The following is a 14191-nucleotide window of genomic DNA, read 5'->3' on the forward strand; positions in this document are numbered from 1 at the left end:
CTCTGCGCAGCAGCTGCTCCAGAAGTTCTGTGCCTTTTCCTGGGGCTGCTGTATATCTGCGGGGCTGACTCTGCGCAGCAGCTGCTCCAGAAGTTCTGTGCCTTTTCCTGGGGCTGCTGTATATCTGCGGGGCTGACTCTGCGCAGCAGCTGCTCCAGAAGTTCTGTGCCTTTTCCTGGGGCTGCTGTATATCTGCGGGGCTGACTCTGCGCAGCAGCTGCTCCAGAAGTTCTGTGCCTTTTCCTGGGGCTGCTGTATATCTGCGGGGCTGACTCTGCGCAGCAGCTGCTCCAGAAGTTCTGTGCCTTTTCCTGGGGCTGCTGTATATCTGCGGGGCTGACTCTGCGCAGCAGCTGCTCCAGAAGTTCTGTGCCTTTTCCTGGGGCTGCTGTATATCTGCGGGGCTGACTCTGCGCAGCAGCTGCTCCAGAAGTTCTGTGCCTTTGTTCGCCCTTCGCTGCATCCACTATGGTCCTCTATCACAAGGAGTTCGCCAATGCTGGACAGAAGTCTGGACTCCAGATATGGAGAATCGAGAAAATGGACCTGGCCCCGGTCCCCCAAAACCTATATGGCAACTTCTACGTCGGAGACGCTTATCTGGTCCTCCACACCATCGTGAAGAATAGCAGCAAGTTCTACGACCTGCACTTCTGGCTGGGTAGGTTCTGCCATTATTGGCTCCTGGCAATGGGTTGGATATTAATAAGAATGCATGACAGATGTAGCAGAGCCGGGATGGTGCATGACTCGCGGGAGCAGTGAAGAACGCACTAAGTTGAGATTTTGACACATCAATGGGATGTGAACATCACATATGAGATATAACAAGTGACAAACTCCTCTCTGCTATGTCCGCAGGGTAAGGTGCTCACCTGTCAGGTGTAGGCGGAGGTGACAATAGCTTTATCATTGGGCATGTACTAACTGGAGAGCCGGGATAATGAGCTTCATCACGGGGCGCTGCGGATGAGACGCCAGACTCAACCAGAATTATAGTTTTCATTATCTCGTGTTTACTAAATTTGAGTCTATTATTTCCCCCGGTGTTATTACTGTCAGCATTACCATAATATCATGCAATTAGCTGCTATGATTTAAAGGGATTGTCCATAATTAGAAACACATAACTGCTTTTTTCCAAAACCGCTCTTCATTAATAAAGTTGAGTTGCAATACCATACACAACCTGAGGACATGTGTGGCGCTGTTTTATGTACTTTTTTTCCCCTGGTGTAAATGCCGCTGTTCTCCTGATTCTGGCGATGTTTTTGTTTTTTTCCTGCACTTCTCTGTCCCTGAGGTATGACCCTTTTTCCTTATATATAAATCTAGTAAATTTAGCCAAGTGGGTGTGGTCTTGGACTTTTCTCTTAAAGACCATGCCTATTTGGCTAGCAAGACTAGATTTATTCCCAGGTAAGATGGGGCCATATCTCAGGAATAGCGAGGCACAGAAACAAAAGAAAAATAGCAGCAGATTCCGGAGAACAGCAGCATTTACAGTGGCCCATTTTTCCTTATATGTAAATCGAGTCTCTTTAGCCAAGTGGGTGTGGTCTTGAACTTTTCTTTTAAAGACCATGCCCATTTAGCAACCAAGACTAGATTTATTCACAGGTAAGATGGAGCCATATCTCAGGAATAGAGAGGGACAGAAACAAAATAAAAATAACGGCAGATTCCGGAGAACATCGGCATTTACAGTGGCCCCTTTTTCCTTTTATGTAAATTGAGTCTAATTAGCCAAGTGGGTGTGATCTTGAACTTTTCTCTTAAAGACCCTGCCACTTTTTTCTTTTTTCAAATCAGCCATATGGTTCCTATGATATGGACCTTATTGTTTAGTGCTAATTTATATAGTCACTCACAGGATCCTCGGGGGCGTGTCTATAGGCTCCTATGAATTTACACTAGGTAAAAAAATTATATGTTTATAGCAAGTGACAGGTCTTCTTTAAAGAAAAAAGCACTGTGTTCCAAAAAGGTCAAAACAGCATAAAATTCCTAGAAATTATGGTATACTTTTAACTTGTTCATCCTCTGCTCCTTTTCAGGTCTAAGAGACTTCGTGGTCCCTTTTAAAGAAGACCTGTCACCAGGTCAAAAGTGTCCAGTTTTTGCTCTTATTACATTCCCACAGCTCCCCTGAGTATTCCACTTTTTTCTATTTTCAAATCAGCCATATGGTTCCTATGATATGGGCCTTATTGTTTAGTGCTAATTTATATAGTCACTCACAGGATCCTCGGGGGCGTGTCTATAGGCTCCTCTGAAATTACACCAGGTACAAAAATTATATGTTTATGGCAAGTGACAGGTCCTCTTTAAAGAAAGCACTGACTTTTATAAAAGGGGCAAAACAGAATAACAATCCTAGAAATTATACTTTTCACTTGTTCATCCTCCGCTCCTTTTTAGGTCTAAGGGGCTCCCTGGTCCCTTTTAAAGAAGACCTGTCAAAATTGTCCAGTTTTTAATCTTATTTCATCCCGTCACTGCCCTGAGTATTCCACTTTTTATTTTTTTCAAATCAGCTATATGGTTCCTATAATATGGGCCAAATTGTTTAATACTAATTTATATAGTTCCTCGGGGGCGTGTCTACAGGCTCCTCTGTATTTACACCAGGTACAAAAATTATATGTTTATGGAAAGTGACAGGTCCTCTTTAAAGGAAGCACTGACTATTCCAAAAAGGTCAAAACATAAAAATACTAGAAATTATACTTTTAACTTGCTTGTCCTTTGTTCCTTTTCAGGTCTAAGGGGCTCCCTGATCAATTTTTTAAAAAAAAACCTGTCACCAAGTCAAAAGTATCAAGATCTAATTTTTGCTCTTATTACATCCCCACCGCTCTCCTGAATATTCCACTTTTTTCAAATCAGCTATACGGTTACAATGATATAGACCTAATTGTTTAGTGCTAATTAATATAGTTCCTCATGGGCGTGTCTATAGGCTCCTCTGCACTATTTATCCTATGAGTAAAGACCATCAAAATTATCACCAAATTAAAAGCCATATCTCTGTAACCGTATGGCGGATTTTAAAAAAGAAAAAAGCGAAATACTCAAGACAAAAAGAGGAATAAAATAAAAGTAAAAACTGGATAATGGAAACTTAACATAGCTACAGGTCCTCAATTAACTCAATCACTGGCGGAGGCATGTCACAGTCACCAATGCCGCCAGTGATTGCTTGATGGTCCATTTCCAGTTTCCTAGAAGGACCTGAGGAAGTAGAGGCCAGAAAGTGGCGGGACAGAAGTCATAGAGGATTGATGGTCTGAATATTATTTATCTTGGATTTTTAATACCAATCTGAGACTTTTCAAAAGAAATCTTTACAAGTATGACAACCCTTTAAATCTTCGTCAACCCCTTTTAACAGAGGAAGAGGACCATATTATCGATATTCATTTTTAGCATCTGAAGCTTTCTGCTGTCCTCCAGCGTTTTGAGTTTCTCCAGATTTGGTTGGTGACCTTATATAATTTAGAGGGGTCCTGAGAACTAAACTCCATCCTCGTAGCTAAACATTCCCTATAGGCTATAGGACCAGAGAAGGTCAGTTTATATAAGCATCAAGTTCCATCACTTCCTCCTCTTCTGTTTAATATATCTCTATACAACGATTTTGCAATGGGGGAAGGGAAGTGACAACTCTATGAGTGCCACACAATGGAGGTTGTCACTACATGCATCAGTCAGCTTATGATGCAGAATGTACAATGGGAAGCTCAAAAATAAGCACTATTGGTCCTGTAGGCACCATCTGTCCCTAATGTTCAACCCAAGATTTGTATAATAATATGTAATTCCTTTTTTCTCCAGTGGAGGCAGTGCAGGAAAAGTGAACTCTAACCACTGAGTTCTCTGATTGTTGTTTGTGATCTTATCATCTACTTTCATAAACTTCTTTTACATCACACTTGCAAACATGGAGTTTTGCTCAAAACTCGCTGAGTGTCAGACGCTGTTCAAACTACAGATTCTGACACTCCACACTGTGGTTTCTCTGGTGTTTCATGCAGGCTCGGGTGTCGACCAGCTGTGTGCTCATTAATGGTCAAGTTAGCAAGAGTTAACTCTACTAGCCTGCTGGTTACCTCTGGGATCACATGTTGTTAGAAGCCTATCAAGTTTACTCCCCACCTTTTTAAGATGGTGGAATCTGTCTTCCTATGCTGACTATAGCTTATTTCTGTGTTGATCTGTGTGCTGTTGTGTCCTAGTCCTGCTGGTGATTATATTGCATGGTGCTTGTAGTTGTTGTGGAATCCTCTTGTTGTTTCCTCCATGGTCTTATTTTCCTCCTTACCGCTTATTGTCTTATACCTGTCATGCGGTATGTAATGGCAGGACTGATGCCTCTAGGCTGGCACTCAAACTTGAGTCCCTGTGGAGGTAGGTTTAATGGTAGCCAGGTCCGAGCCCCCAGCTTGATCCTAACTTCTGTATATTGCATTGTGCGTAGAGTTGTTGTGGAGTTCACCCCTTGTTTTGTTGTTTCCTCCCTGCTCCTATTTTCCTCCTTATCTCTTATTAAAGTGGATGAATGACTTATACTCTTGTGTGAGCGTGCTGTGAGTTAGAGTTTTGGTTCTCCCTGTTTGTCTACCTCTGTTGGTGTTATCACGCTCCTGTCCCGACCTACCCTGGGGTATAAAGGGTGCTTTACACGCTACGACATCGCTAGCGATTGCTAGCGATGTCGCAAGCAATAGCACCCGCCCCAGTCATTCTTGCGACATGTGGTGATCGCTGCCGTAGCGAACAACATCGCTACGGCAGCGTCACACGGACATACCTGTTCAGCGACGTCGCTGGAGACATCGAACAATCCCTCCTTCAAGGGGGAGGTGCATTCGGCGTCACAGCGACGTCACTAAACGGCCGCCCAATAGAAGAGGAGGGGAGGAGATGAGCAGCTGGAACATGCCGCCCACCACCTTCCTTCCTCCTTTCCGGTGGACGCAGGTAAGGAGATGTTCGTCGTTCCTGCGGTGTCACACATAGCGATGTGTGGTGCCTCAGGAACGACAAACAACCAGCGGCATGCAACACCAACGATATTATGAAAAGGAGTGACGTGTCAACGATCAACGATTTTTGCTCCTAGCTGTCACACGCTGCGATGCCGCTAACGACGTCGGATGGGCGTCACAAACACCGTGACCCCGACGATATATCGTTAGGGATGTCATAACGTGTAAAGCACCCTTAAGATCAGGGTTGTTCATGGAGTAGGGCCAGGAAGGCGGCTCAGACATCCTCACCTTCAGAGGTACCTCTGAGATAAGGGAAAGCTATTGTAACCCTAGTCTAGGAGCCCTGATCCTCTGCTCTCCCCGATCACCGTGTCATGTCCCGGAAGCTGAGATATGAGGAGCTGTTTGCAGGCTCCTCGCAATGTAGAGCTGATTTCTCTGCCCATACTCTGCCCTTGTTATGGATAAACATTGCAGTCACCAAGGATTTTCTTTCATTGGCTACAGTAACATTGTAGCAGATCTGCCAGGTCTCAATTTTAATTAACCCCTCCAATCCCTGTTGAATAATCACATGGTAGTAAAAAAACAAAAACAGCCCAAGAATAGTGCCCTCTCTCCATACTGTGAGACCCCTGCAGACAGCGCCCCGTATCTCAGCGTCCGGGGCTGTGAGAATACTGGAATTTTATTTCTAAACTTCAGAATCTGCATTATAATTATATCTCCGAAGATGAGGCCTTGGCACCCGTGAGATACGGGTAAAGACTCGGCACGGAGCCAAGAAATCATTTAAGAATTGTGACCAGAGATTCCCCTTTTAGTCATTAACGAGACGCTCTTAAAGGAACGGCGAAGGGAAATGCCGTACTCAGCGCATTAACCATCCACTGTATACAGTGATACTGAGCGACCCTGTATGACGGATGGCCTCCGTCGTAATGCACTGAGTGCAGTGTAGACAAAAGCTTCAGGAGGAGAGGGTGTATATACAAGCGGAGCCATTAGTGCATTATATATATACATCCAGATATAGAGCGGAACTTGTCATTTCTGCTATATATACACAAATGTGTGCGTTGTTTTTTTTTTTTTTTTTTTTTTTTTTTAAATAAACCTGATATTTAGGGGTCCGGTCTAGAATCTGCACATGGTATCTATAATGTGGTGGGGCTGGGGGCTGGTCTAAAGTTTGTGAGTAGGAGATTGGTCTGGGGTCTGTATAGGAGCTATGGTCTGGGGTCTATGTAAGTTTTGGAGGTCTATTTGGGGTCTGAATTTATTCCGAGCTATGATCAGGATTCTAACATGTTTTATGGAGTCTGATTTGAATTCTGTATTAGTTTCGGGGGCCTGGTTTGGGGTCTTGAATAATTCTGGTCTAGGGTCTGTTTTAGTTCAGAGTATCTGGTCTTGGATATGAATTACTCATTTTTACGGGAGTTTGGTCTAGTTCTGTAATAGTTTAGGGACCCTGGTCTGGGGTATGAGTTAGATTGGAGAGTCTAGTGTAGGGTCTATATTAGTTTAGGAGGTCTGGTCTGGGATCTGAGCTCATTTGGAGGGTATGGTCTGGGGTCTTTATTAGTTAGGGGGCCAGGTATGGAATCTGAGCTAGTTTGGAGGGTCTGGTCTGGGGTCTATATTAGTTTAGGGAGCCTGGTTTGAGGTCTACATTAGGTTAGGGGGTCTGGTCTGGGGTCTATATTAGTTTATGGGGCCTGGTCTCTGGTCTGAGTTAGTTTGGTGGGTCTGGTTTGGGGTCTATATTAGTTCAGGGGGCCTGGTTTGAGGTCTACATTAGTTTAGGGGGCCTGGTCTGGGGTCTATATTAGTTTATGGGGCCTGGTCTGGGGTCTATATTAGTTTATGGGGCCTGGTCTGGGGTCTGAGTTAGTTTGGTGGGTCTGGATTGGGGTCTATATTAATTGGGAATCCTGGCCTTGGGTCTGGGTTTGTTTGGAGGGTCTGGTCAGGACTCTATATTAGTTGGTCTGGGCTCTGAGTTAGTTTGGAGGGCCTAGTCTGGGGTCTATATTAGTTTATGGGGCTTGGTCTGGGGTCTGAGTTAGTTTGGCGCGTTTGATCTGGAGTCTATATTAGTTTAGGGGGCCTGGTTTTGGATCTTTGGTAGTTTGGAGGGTCTGGTCTAAGGTCTGTATTAGTTAAGGGGCCTGGTCTGGGATCTGTGTTAGTTTGGGGGGTCTGGTCCAAGGTCTGAATCAGGTAGGGGGCCTGGTCTGGGATCTGTGTTAGTTTGGGGGGGTCTTGTCTAGGGTCTTTGTTAGTTTGGGGGGGTTTGGTCTTGGATTTGTGTTAGATTGGAAGGTCTGTTCTGCGGTCTATCTTAGTTAGGGGCCTGGTTTTATGATCTGAGTTAAAAGGTGGCTTAGTTTGGAGGGTCTGGTCTTAGGACTCTATTAGTTTAGGGGTCTGGTCTGGGATCTATGGTAGTTTGGAGAGTCTGGTCTGGGGTTTATAATAGTTAGGTGGCTTGGTCTAGGATCTAAGTTAGTTTGGAGGGTCTATCCTGGGGTCTATATTAGGTTAGGGGCCTGGTTTAGGATCTGAGTTAGTTTGGAGGGTCTGGTCTGGGGACTCTATTAGTTTAGGGGGTCTGGTCTGGGATCTATGGTAGTTTGGAGGGTCTATCCTGGGGTCTATATTAGGTTAAGGGGTCTGGATTCAGGTCTGAGCTTGTTTGGAGAGTCTGGTCTGGGATCTATAATAGTTAGGGGGCTTGGTCTAGGATCTAAGTTAGTTTGGAGGGACTAGCCTGGGGTCTATATTAGGTTAAGGGGTCTGGATTCAGGTCTGAGCTTGTTTGGAGGGTCTGGTCTGGGGTCTATAATAGTTAGGGGGCTTGGTCTAGGATCTAAGTTAGTTTGGAGGGACTAGCCTGGGGTCTATATTAGGTTAAGGGGTCTGGATTCAGGTCTGAGCTTGTTTGGAGGGTCAGGTCTGGGGTCTATATTAGTTTAGGGCAGGGGGTCTGGTCTCTGAATTAGTTTAGAAGGTCTTTTGTATTAGTTGTAGAGGGTCTTTTATGGGGTCTATATTAGGTTGTATTAGCCGGGGGGTCTAGTCTGTGGTTTCCTTTTATTTAGTTGTCTTGGTCTAGGGTCTGTATTTGTTAAGGGGGTCTGGTTTAGGGGTTACAATTGTGGAGGCACCCTAATGTCACTCGTCGGTTGTCAGGTATGTATTTTTAGTGTCCACTCGTGTATCATTCATTATAACCGCTGTCCTCCGCTCTCGGCCGGTCTCGTGCCGTGTTGCACTATCTTTGCTGCAATAAAGCCTCCCCTACACAATACGAGTGACTATAATTGTGAAAGGTCCCGACTGCCATAAACAATAATCACCGACTCTGCAAATTACTTGGAATTGTGACCCCTGGACATTCGCACTGTCTTGGGGCACAGTCCATGAGCCGAGAATATGCAGAGAAATCAAATGCAAAGTCACCACCTTGTCCTGCAGTCATGAGTTACATATTGATGCAAATTGTGTCCTGAGCAGTGAACGCCTCCAGCTTATTTTAAGATTTCAAAAGGAATCAAAACAATTGTACATCCAAAGAGTTCCCAATAGAATAGCACAACAGAGCGCCCGGAAAATACTGCCACTATAAAAAGCCCAACTAATACTACCGTCACAGAGTGCCACAAAATTCTACCACTATAATGTGCTTTAGAAATATTGCCACCATACAGTGCCCAACAAATGCTGGCGACATACAGTGCCCAATAAACATTGCCACCATAAAGGGCCCATCAAATATTATCATTATAGAGTGCCCAATAATTACTGTCACCATAGAGGGCAAAAATACTACCACCATAGAGTGCCCAATATATACTACTATTATAGAGTTCCCAACAAATACTCCAACCATAGAGTAACTAAGAAATATTATCACCATAGAGTGCACAATAATTTCTGCCACCACAAAGTGTCAAACAAATACTACCATCATAGAGTGCCCAATAAATACTGCCACCATAGAGTGCCCAACAAATACTATCACCATAGAGCACCCAATAAATATTGCCACCAAAGAGTACCTAAAAAATGCTACCACCATAGAGTGTCCCAAAATACTACCACCATAGAGTGCCCAATAAGTACTACCACCATAGAGAGCCCAATAAATAACACCACCATAGAGTGTCCCAAAATACTACCACCATAGACTATTCAATAAATAATACCACCATAGAGTGCCCAATAAATACTACCACCATAGAGAGCCCAATAAATAACACCACCATAGTGTGTCCCAAAATACTACCACCATAGACTATTCAATAAATAATACCAACATAGAGTGCCCAATAAATACTACTACCATAGAGTGCCCAATAAATACTATCACCATAGAGTGCCCAATAAATACTGCCACCATAGAGCACCCAACAAATATTGCCACCATAGAGTACCTAACAAATGCTACCTCCAGAGAGTGTCCCAAACTACTACCACCATAGAATGCCCAATAAATAACACCACCATATAGTGTCCAAAAATACTACCACCATAGAGTTCCCAATAAATACTACCACCATAGAATGCTCAATAAATAATATCACCATAGAGTGCTCAATAAATAATGCTACCATAGAGTGTCCAAATAAGACTTAGATTAGATGATGGGTTAAGGAGTTGGAGCCCCAGACGATGTGCTGTCCCCGTGACATGATGCAAGAAATGAGTTCTTAGAAGTCAGATAGCGGTAGAGAGCAGATAAATCCCCTTCCCCTTCTATGTTGTGCAAATTATGTGCAACAACCGGTGTCACAAGAATGACGAGAATGAACAGAAATGGAGCATAACAATCTATTGTTATCAGTCAGTGGCAGGGAGTTTACTACATTCATTGATGAGTGCACTGTTTGGCGATATAATAAGACCACACGTGACACAATCACAGCATGAAGCTGAAGATTTTTTTGCTATTATTGTACTTAGTCCCTGAAGAGCTGTGTTTTAGTTACTATATGATTATACAATATGTGCATGGTGTGGGGGTATTATTTAGGCACAGGATTAGTTACTGCTACTATTTGGGCATTGTGTGGAGCTGCCATTTGGGTACTGCGTAACTGTTATTTGGTTGGTGGATGAAGTGACCGTTTATTATTAGGACACAGCACAGTGTAATTCAGGTATTTTATTATCGCATGAAAAATATATAGATGTTCATAAATTATATGTAATAATGAGAAATGACGCAGGGAAAAAGTATTGAATACATAATGAAAGAGAGGAGAAAAAGCCCTGGAAAGTCCTGACACCAGCTGAAATCAGTAATTAGACACCAATCCTGACACTTAGTGAAAAATAATATCAGCTGGTTCAACTGATGGCCTATAAAAAGCTGTCTCATTACCAAGGAGCCACACAAGAAACATCTCATGATGGGTAATACCAGTGAGCTGTCCCAAGAACTTTACAATCTTATTGTTACAACATACTGATGGCATTGGTTACAGAAGAATTTCTCTACTACTCAAGGTTCCAGTGAGAACTGTTGGGGCAATTATCCGTAAGTGGAAAGAACATCATGTCACCATAAACTGGCTGTGACCAGGTGCTCCCGCAAGATTTCAGATAGAGGAGTGAAAAAAATGATCACAAGAGCCACAGAAAGAACTGGGATCAGCAGGAAAAATTGTTTAAAAGAAAATAATAAGTAATGAACTCCGCCTCCATGGCCTGTATGCACGCTCCTGTATGCACGCTCCAGTATGCACGCTCCTGTATGCACGCTCCTGTATGCACGCTCCAGTATGCGCGCTCCAGTATGCGCGCTCCTGTATGCACGCTCCTGTATGCACGCTCCAGTATGCACGCTCCTGTATGCACGCTCCTGTATGCACGCTCCAGTATGCACGCTCCTGTATGCACGCTCCAGTATGCACGCTCCTGTATGCACGCTCCTGTATGCACGCTCCAGTATGCACGCTCCTGTATGCACACTCCTGTATGCATGCTCCAGTATGCACGCTCACCACACAAGACTCTATCGCTGAACCAAAAGCAGGGTCAAGCACGTTTAAAGTTTACTAAACAACATTTAAAAAAGTCTGTGAAATACTGGGAGAATACAGTCTGGTTAGAGGAGACCAAAACTATTGGATGTCATAATACACGCCATGTTTGGAGGCCAAAAAGCAAATCAGCCCAAAACCACCAACAGTGAAGTGTGGAGGTGGAAACATCATGGTGTGGGGCTGATTTCAGCATATGGCACTAGCAAATGTCATATAATGGAAGGAAGAATGTATAGATGAATGTACTTTGACATTCTGGATAAAATCTGCTGCCATCTACCAGGATGATGAAGATGAAACGAGAGTGAACATTTCAGCAGACAATGATCCCAAACACACGGCCAAGGAGACTACCAACTGGTTTCAGAGGAAGAAAATAAATCTACTAGAATGTGAGCCGATCACCGGAGCTGAATCTAATAGAAAATGTATGGAAGAAACTAAAGCTCAGAGCTCATAGAAGAAGCCGGGACCTGCAGGATGTGAGGTGTGTGTGTGGAGGAATGGACCAAAATCCACCTGAGCAATGCAGGCGACCAGTGTCTTCATACAGGAAGATTCATCGCCACAAAGGTTTTTATAAAAAGTAGTTTTTATAAAAGTAGAGTTCATAGAAGGAGCCGGGACCTGCAGGATGTGAGGAGTGTGTGTGTGGTAGAATGGGCTAAAATCCACCTGAGCAATGCAGGTTAGTGTTGCCTGCATTGTTTCAGGAGTTGTCTGGAAGCTTCATCACCAACAAAGACTTTTGCATAAAGTAATAAATACATTTCGGTAAGCGTGTTCAATACCTTTTCATTGTGTCATTTCTCATTATTATATGTATCTTAAATTATAAATAACTATGGTTTGATTTCTTTGCTTCCGTGGATTGGATGAGTTATTACAGATATCTGGTGAGAAATTCATGTCAATAGCACCTATAGAAATATATTTACTTAGAACATTGTATAAATACATAAAAATAAAAAAAAACGAGCAGCAGTGGAAAACTTAGAAAATCGGTGATGTGTTCAATACTTATTTCACCATATATATATATATATTTATAAAAGCTGATCACAAATAGGAGAAGCCTTTCTATAGGTTTCTCTGCCGCATCATCACAGAAGAAATGAAGTATTGCATAGTTTCCATTGAGAGCCTTTGAGAGGACCACACCCTTTTTTAGTGCAGTGGGCGTGGTCATCTTTTCTATGAGAGCCTTTGAGAGGACCACACCCTTTTTTAGTGCAGTGGGCGTGGTCATCTTCTCTGTGAGAGCCTTTGAGAGGACCACACCCTTTTTTAGTGCAGTGGGCGTGGTCATCTTCTCTGTGAGAGCCTTTGAGAGGACCACACCCTTTTTTAGTGCAGTGGGCGTGGTCATCTTTTCTATGAAAGCCTTTGAGAGGACCACACCCTTTTTATAGTGCAGTGGGCGTGGTCATCTTCTCTGTGGGAGCCTTTGAGAAGACCACACCCTTTTTATAGTGCAGTGGGCGTGGTCTTCTTCTCTATAGGAGCCTTTGAGAGGACCACACCCTTTCTTTAAAGCAGTGGGCGTGGTCATCTTCTCTATAGGAGCCTTTGAGAGGACCACACCCTTTCTTTAAAGCAGTGGGCGTGGTCATCTTCTCTATAGGAGCCTTTGAGAGGACCACACCCTTTCTTTAAAGCAGTGGGCGTGGTCATCTTCTCTGTGGGAGCCTTTGAGAAGACCACACCCTTTCTTTAAAGCAGTGGGCGTGGTCATCTTCTCTATAGGAGCCTTTGAGAGGACCACACCCTTTCTTTAAAGCAGTGGGCGTGGTTATCTTCTCTATGGGAGCCTTTGAGAGGACCACACCCTTCCGGCTATTAGGACAAAATTTATATACAAGGAAGAATGGGTCATATCTCAGGAAGGGAGAGGAGCAGGGACAAAATAAAATCATCGCCGGATTCAGGAGAACAGCGGCATTTACACCAGGGAAATATCATATATTTATGGCGTGTGACAGGACCTCGTTAAGTTACAAATAACTTGTCATATACTAACAGTACCATGTTAAATTGTATCACCACTCTCTGTAAATGTGCAGACATTCTGTCCATTTATCCACCTTGAGGGATTTTCATTAATATTATTTCAACTTTTTCCTTTTTAGGGAATGAATGCTCCCAAGACGAAAGCACCTCAGCCGCCATTTTCACCGTGCAACTGGATGACTACCTTGGAGGAAAACCCATTCAGTACAGAGAAATACAAGGATATGAATCCGGAGTGTTTGTTGGATATTTTAAAGGAGGGATCAAGTATAAGGTACGATAAAGTCAATTCATTTTCCTACATCAATCCTAAAGTTGGGGTTCTCACTAACTCAAGTGGTCAAATCAAAAGTTTCAGGGGAAGACTGGACGGGCTAGAACCCAATCTGTTCTTTCCTGGGTCTCTTTTATTATTATATATCAATGGGAAGCCATAAATGTGGTAGGCTAGTGCAAACAATAGGAGCTGTGACATGAAACTACCCCCCCAAACTCCAATTTCCCAAAGAACTTCAGGAAACAGTTGGACCATATGGATCATTAAGCCAAACAGTTGACTTTATCATACTTATCAACTAACCCCTCCCCCACCTTATTTAAAACAACCATCTGGTCCATAAGTATATGGCATTGCCAAAAAGAAGATTCATAATGAGTATAAAACTTCATGGCTAATACATATATTTGAAATAAGTTTAATATAGCCTCTTCCTTGATAAAAAAAAAAGCTTTTACATATGTTAGTAGTGGTACGGCTGTGTAGATGCTTCTTCCCCGATAAAAATGACACCTTTTTTGTACAGATCTGATTTGCCAATCATGAGAAATCTAGCATAGAAGCCCGGAAGTGCACAGGGGGCGTGTCAGTGCACTCGGAATGCTTCTTTTAAGTGCACTGACACGCCCCCTGTGCACTTCCTGGTTTCAACACTAGATTTCTCCTGATTGGCAAATCGGATCTCTGCATAAAATGTGTCATTTTTATTGGGGAAGAAGCATCTACACAGCCATACCACTACTACCATAAGGAAAAATGTGCTTATCTTTAAATGATACTCTATGTATTCTAGAACGTCAGCAATTATAGTTGTAAATACATTATACTACCCCTAAATTAGGACAGTAGGGGCC

General features: G+C 43.3%; 1 protein-coding gene across 1 annotated transcript in view; it reads left to right on the forward strand.

The window, feature by feature from the left end:
* The window catches only part of SCIN (scinderin), a 135665-nt gene that overhangs the window by 297 nt on the left and 121177 nt on the right, over positions 1–14191 (forward strand). The window contains exons 1-2 of the mRNA XM_075315716.1: positions 1–661; positions 13180–13334. The exon at positions 1–661 is cut by the window's left edge and continues 297 nt beyond it. Of these exons, the coding sequence (XP_075171831.1) occupies positions 469–661; positions 13180–13334 (348 nt within the window). The 5' untranslated portion in view covers positions 1–468. The remainder of the gene's footprint in view (positions 662–13179; positions 13335–14191) is intronic.

The sequence above is a fragment of the Anomaloglossus baeobatrachus genome, chromosome 6, assembly GCF_048569485.1.
Source record: "Anomaloglossus baeobatrachus isolate aAnoBae1 chromosome 6, aAnoBae1.hap1, whole genome shotgun sequence".
NCBI classification, from domain to species: domain Eukaryota; kingdom Metazoa; phylum Chordata; class Amphibia; order Anura; family Aromobatidae; genus Anomaloglossus; species Anomaloglossus baeobatrachus.